At 58.8% G+C, this 6,036-nt stretch overlaps 1 protein-coding gene across 1 annotated transcript in view; it reads right to left on the bottom strand.

Annotated features, from left to right (window-relative positions):
- The window catches only part of MLXIPL (MLX interacting protein like), an 18,788-nt gene that overhangs the window by 3,720 nt on the left and 9,032 nt on the right, over positions 1 to 6,036 (bottom strand). Inside the window, 7 exon segments of the mRNA XM_031060391.1 lie at positions 188 to 362; positions 699 to 772; positions 1,414 to 1,848; positions 1,851 to 1,899; positions 1,982 to 2,154; positions 3,723 to 3,821; positions 5,710 to 5,784. Coding sequence (XP_030916251.1) covers positions 188 to 362; positions 699 to 772; positions 1,414 to 1,848; positions 1,851 to 1,899; positions 1,982 to 2,154; positions 3,723 to 3,821; positions 5,710 to 5,784 — 1,080 coding nt within the window.

Genomic DNA, 6,036 nt, shown 5'->3' with positions numbered 1-6,036 from the left:
CTATTTCTGCTTTTGCTGCTGGAGAAAGAAGCAGGTGAAGGGGTACAGAAGGAAACATCCATGCTCAGCAGATTAAATAGAAATAGCCAGGATTGCAGCCAAAATGAAAATTCCCACAGTGCTTGGTCTGAGCTCTCTGCAGGAGCCCCAGTGCCCTGTGGAGCTCCTTGGGGTGCTCCAGACTCACCAGAAGCTGAGGTGGGGGACAGCTGCTCTGCCTTGGGAACTTGCAGGGGGCCCAGCTGTGTGCCCACTGTGTGCAGCAACACTTGAGAAGGGCTGGAGCCAGGAGCCAGTCCTGGGCTCATCTGGGCCATTCTGGATAGGAAGGTGGCAGGGACTTTGGAGACAGTGCTCTGCTGCTGGGAGAAGACAGAGGAAGGGGAGTTGAGGGATCAGCACCTCATGCACACCAGGTTGCACTAGGATGTGCAGCCCCTGCCACTATCTGCAGGGGCAGCCACAATGCCCCAGAAAAGGGGCCCTGCAAGTGGGATGTCTCTTACCTCTGCCTTGGTTGTTTTACAGAAGAATCTCAGGCAACTCCTGCCATCCCCAGCCACCCAGCCATGTGCCCCCTCCTTCCCTCCATTTCTGTCCAGCCCACACCAAAATGTGACCCCCAGAATCCATCTCCATCCCTTCCCCAGCAGTCAGGAGAAGGCAATTCCCAACCTGGGGGGTTGTTGAGTGCTTACCTCGGAGACAGGGGTCATGGGCATGAGTCCTACACCTATCGGGCAAGGGATATCCAGCACCAGGTCCTGCTTGGCTGAGGGGGCACGAAGCAGATGGGCATTGCTGTGTGGGGCTCTTGGGGCTGGGGTGACCTTCCCTGCCCCAGGAGACAGCTAGCCCCTCCCTGCACCAGAACTGCTGCAGCCCCTTCCCTGCTGGATTGCCCCAGAGAATAGGGATGCACCTCTGGAGAAGGAGTCTGTTCTCCTCACAGGAGAGTTCTCAGAGCTTTGGGCAGGCAGGGAGCTCCAGCCACTCCTCAAGCAAGCAGAGGGCCATAACTGTGCCCAAGGGACGATCCCATCACACCCACAGGCAGCATATCAGGCAGGACAGCAGTGACCCCCCCAGCCTGTTGTGCCAACAGGGCCATAAAGACCAGACTAGGGACTCTAGGGACTCTAGGAACTGCTAGGAACTTCCTAGCAGTGCCTGTTGCCAAGTCCTGGGGCTGGGCCGCATTTCCCTCTGAGGCCACTGAAGCCAGGGCTGATCCCACAGGCATGGTTTCACCTCTGGGTTTGGAACTACCCCACTATGGGGACTGCCTTGTGCCCTGCCCAGTATTCCCTGTGTCCCAACCCCAGGGAGAAATGGGGTCCCCACTCTGATCCCCACAACAGCATGCCCTCTGCCTCACTCCTGTGTCCCCCCACAGCCCCCCAACCCTGTTACCTGTGGTCAGGAGCTGGCTCGGGCAGGGGTTGGGCTCAGGCAGGTGGGACAGGGGGTGTCCTGGCAGCCTCCTTGCCTTGGTGCCACTGGGCTTCACTTTGGGCCGCCCACCCTCACCCTGGGGTGGCCCCTTGGCAGGAGTAAACCTGGGGTTGCCCAGCAGGCCAGGGGGCAGGAGCTGGGAGACAGCAGGGCTGGAGTACCCCTGGGGCCCCATGCCTGTGGCATAGCCCAGCCCTGGGACGTAGGCGGCAAAGCAAGGGCTCGAGAGAGGGGAAGCAGGGTGGGTGGCAAGCGAGGGGTCAGGTGAACTGCTGTAGGGGAACTTAGAGCGGGGGGCTGAGGTGGGGGAGAAGGGGGGTTCCAGGCTCAGCAGTGGTGCCCGGGAGGATGGGATGGGGGGGACATAGTGGGGTGCTGGTGGCTCCAGGCTAGCTCAGAGCCCAGGAAGGCGCTGTGGAGGCTGAGCTGGGAGGCACCACTGGGCTGCAGGAGACAGGACAGGGTCAGGGTGGGTGACTGGTACACCACCAGTAAGCCAAAGACTGCAGGCTGGGATTTCACTCACCTGGAGGAGGGTGCCAGGTAGGAGTGGGGCCTCGGGGCTCACAGGCAGACCCCGAGCACCCATCAGGGGCCCCCCACTGCTGAACAGGGGTTCAGCCATGGGCGAGAAGCAGGATGGATCCTGGTAGCCCGGTTGTGTCTGAGATGGGGGTGGCCGGTGGCTGTTGAAGATTTCTGCAGAGCCAAGTAGAGACACAGTGACTGGCATAAATGGACCTGGCCGGAGAGGATGGGGATGCCCTGGGGCATGACGGGTGCAACCATACCCTGCTACTGGCACTCTGCACTTTTTGGGGCCAGGGCAGCTCCAGCACATCTTCACCCATGGCCAACAAGTTCTGTGCTGCCCACTCCAGTGCTGCTGTGCGTGCACCCTGTGGCTAACCACATCCCATCGCCTTCCTGAAGCCAAGCCGCGTGACCCTGCCGCAACTCCCGCTCCCTTCCTCTCTCCTATCCACAGCCCTGGTCCTTCCGCAGGCCCAGACACCACAGCACAAAGGGTGGGCCCCACACTTTCGGCAGCTGTCTCCCTGGGCCCATCAGCCCCATGAATGCCTTGGCTCAGTGCCTGTGTCAATGCTGGCTCTGGCATCACCACAGGGAGGGTTTATCATGGAGAGGATGACTGTGGGACACTGCTGGATGCTTCCCTGTAGGGTGGAGTAGGAGGGTTCACTAGGTTTGCTGCCCAGCAGCCCCCCGGCACAGGCGCAGTGCCTGAGCAGCCACTGGGGACAGGCACTTGCACCTCCTCTGGGAAGCACCCAGCTATGCTCTCCAGCCCTTGGCTAGCACTGGCAGTCCCAGCTCCAGGCCCTGCTGCTATTTCTGCCCACTTGGTGTACACAGCCATGCTCAGAGCTGTGGTCCAGGCTCCAGCAGCTGGGTTGCCCTGGCTGAGACCCACAAAGGCCTAAGACCCTGCTGAATCTACACCAGAGGAGCAAACATGCCAGCACTGTGGGATGGCAGGAGACTGGGCATGGTGATGTCTCCAGCACGCCATGCGCCACCATCTGAGTGGAACACTGATGTGAGACAGGACAGAGCCACTGCTGAGATGTCCCAGTCAGCTCTCAGAGTGCCCCTTATCCCCTGCAACAGCCATGGTGAATCCCTGACAGCATGTCAGGGCCATCCCTGCCCCTCCAAAGGCCAGCACTTTGTGTGTGCCGCAGTGCTGCCAGGCAGGAACTTGGCCTTCCGGGGATGCAGTCCAGCCCCACATTGCCCACATCTCAGCCATGTTCACACCAGGATGTCCCTGCCACCAGCGCTGAAGCTCTGCAGGTATTTATAGGAATTTGTGATGCCCAGCCTGCAGATCCTATTGTGCCTCTCACCATGCCTGTCAGACCCTCTTGTGTCTCTCACTGTGCTACAGGGATGGAAGATGCCTGGCTGTCCCTGGGAGCCTTGTCCTCCCTTTCTCCTGCCCCTTCCTCAACTCATAGCTCTTGCCCATGCTCCTCCTCACTGTTGTATCACCCTGTTACACTTGAGGCAGTGTGGCATGGCCAGGGCACAGCCTGCTCAAGGGAGAAGAGCCTGCATGGTCAGCAAACCACACCTTTGGTATCCTGCTCAAACCTGGGAATGCTCTCCAATGTGATTGGGCCTGCCAACCCAAAGACCCTTCAGCACTTGTCCCAGGCTTTGGGGAGAGCCCTGCAGTGCAGCAGGGCATTGCCACCCCATGGAACAGACAGCCCAGCCCCAGTGCCCAGCACCAATCCTACCTGAAGCACAGTGCCAGCAGGGCACAGGGCTGGACTGCTCCCTCGCCTCTGCCATCAGGACTTGTCCATCTGCCTCACACCGCACTCCAGGACCCGCCGCAGACACAAGATGCTTCCTCATTTGGGGATTGGTTTGCAGGCACTGACTGACAGGCACCGAGCTCTGCCACACCACCCCACACAATGACAGCCCTGTAACCCCATGGTGCCTACCCCACATGCCTGCCCTGTGTAGCTCTGCACGAGGCTGCTGGGTGATCCTTGCTCCAAAGCTGCCTGCCCTGCTGAAAAAGTGACGTTTTGGGACATAATTGGGTTGGCTGGCACCCAGCACCCCAACCTCCTCTCCCCACTCTCCCCACGGTCCCAGGGGTGCATGGCATACACAGCGCTCAGATGTAACACCTTATCACCCAGGGAGCTGCTCCATCCAGGACAAAACTCCCATCAAAAGATCTCCAAGCACCCCAGGGGATGCTGCTCTGTCCCAGGACACACTAAGCCTGGCAGACCAGGAGCCACAGCTAGACTGGGGACCCTCCTCAGCCCCAGCAGTGTCCCTGGGCTGAGGCACTGGACATGGTCAGAGCAGGAAGGGATGTTTCCCTGTAATGTTGTGGTCTGCAGTAAGACCAATCCCATTGCCAAGAAGCACCCTAAAGCAAAGGCCTTTTCCCCAGAAAAAAGCTAACCTAACTGATATATTGGTTCAGAAAGGAACCACCATGCTCCTGCCATCTCCTGTTGAGCTTGACACCATGCTGGGCCCTCAGAGAGGTGCTGGAGCTGCTGCTGCGACACCATACAGGACCTATCAGGATAAGGAACACTTACCAAGTGTCAATTTAACCCACTTGGAGATGTCACACCTTCTAGGAACTGATGACCACTTGGGGCACCAGGGGCAGAAGGTGAAGCACCAGCCATGGCAACAGACCCTCTTCCCAGCATGCCTGACTCTGATGGGATGTCTGGTTGAAATGAGTTTGAGAGGGTGGTGGCAGGAGTCTTCCCACCTCATCCATCCCAAGAGTATCCATCCCAAGGGCACCCATGCCACCACCTGCCCTGACACATGGAGTGCCTAGCCTGCTCCCTGCCAGCATCTGGTCTTGCAACACCACACAGTCATATGGTGCAAGTACCCTTTTTATTTCCTCCTCCAGGAAGTGGAGACGGGCCATGGAGCTCCAGGCTGCTCACACAGGGGTCTGGAGATGCTGGTGCTGCCCAAGGCCACTAGCTGTAGCTGGGTAGCCAGCAGGCTCCCACCCTGCACAATGTGCATACGCTACCAGCTCTGACATGTTAGAGGGCAAAGCTGGTCCCCAACAGTGCCTTGCCCTGGCATTTGGGGCCACTGCAGCGACCAGGACATGTCCCAACTGACTGCATGGATATTCACAGCTCAGAGCCTGCATGGCAGCATGGGGCAGTTTGCCACTGCCCACTTGGTGGTGTTCCCACAGCTGGAAACCAGGGCCAGACTTGTCTTTGGTCAGCCTGGCAGGGACAGTGACTTGTCCCCAGGGGATGTAGCACAGCCCTGTGCAGGGTCCTAGCTCCAAGCCAACCACCCAGGCTGGCTGGGCAGTGGGATGAGGAGGGGACTCAGCAGAACCTACTCTCTAGAGGTTTCCTCTTCCTCTGGGGGACAATTGTCCTTCCTCTATTTCCAGCCAAAATGAGGGCCTTTAACACTCCTGGAAATAACCTCTTTTTGTAGAAATCTCCTCCCACACCTCATGGCCAAGCCCTTCCTGACCTTCTGTGCCTCTTTCCAGGGGCAGGCAGGCACAACAAGGCTCTGCCTTCAGCCCCTGCCCATCCATGCTGCTTTTCCCATGCCATTAGATGTCCAGTGCTTTCTGCCTGTCTCAGCAATTCCCACTACTGCCAGGCCAAACCTGTGTCCCTCCATTTTAGGCAGTCACGGTGTGCAGGACTGGGTGGGATGTGGTACTGCATCCAGGCTGCCTCTTACCTGATATGTCCATGTCATCCAGGCTGGGCTGCAGGGGTGCCAAATCCGGCTGTATCATGTCAGCATTCCCAACATACGCTGGAAGAGGGCAGAGCTGAAACATCAAAGCCCAGATACTGCATCCCCGAGACCCACCCTGAGGGCTGCTCCCACCACTGCCCTGATATCTACCTGGCTTCCACACCTCTGTGTCACCCCAGAATCACCCTGTATTACTGCACTCTGCCCTGGGCAGGGATGTGAGTGCATACCCTGAGGAGAGCCAGGGCCATCCCATCCCATCTCACCACTGTCCATCAGCCCCTCTAGGGTCTCATCCAGTTCCCAGGA

Source organism: Geospiza fortis, unplaced genomic scaffold (assembly GCF_000277835.1).
Source record: "Geospiza fortis unplaced genomic scaffold, GeoFor_1.0 scaffold59, whole genome shotgun sequence".
Taxonomy (NCBI): Eukaryota; Metazoa; Chordata; class Aves; order Passeriformes; family Thraupidae; genus Geospiza; species Geospiza fortis.
Note: the sequence above shows the minus strand (reverse complement) of the source record. Positions and strands in the feature narration are given on the sequence as shown.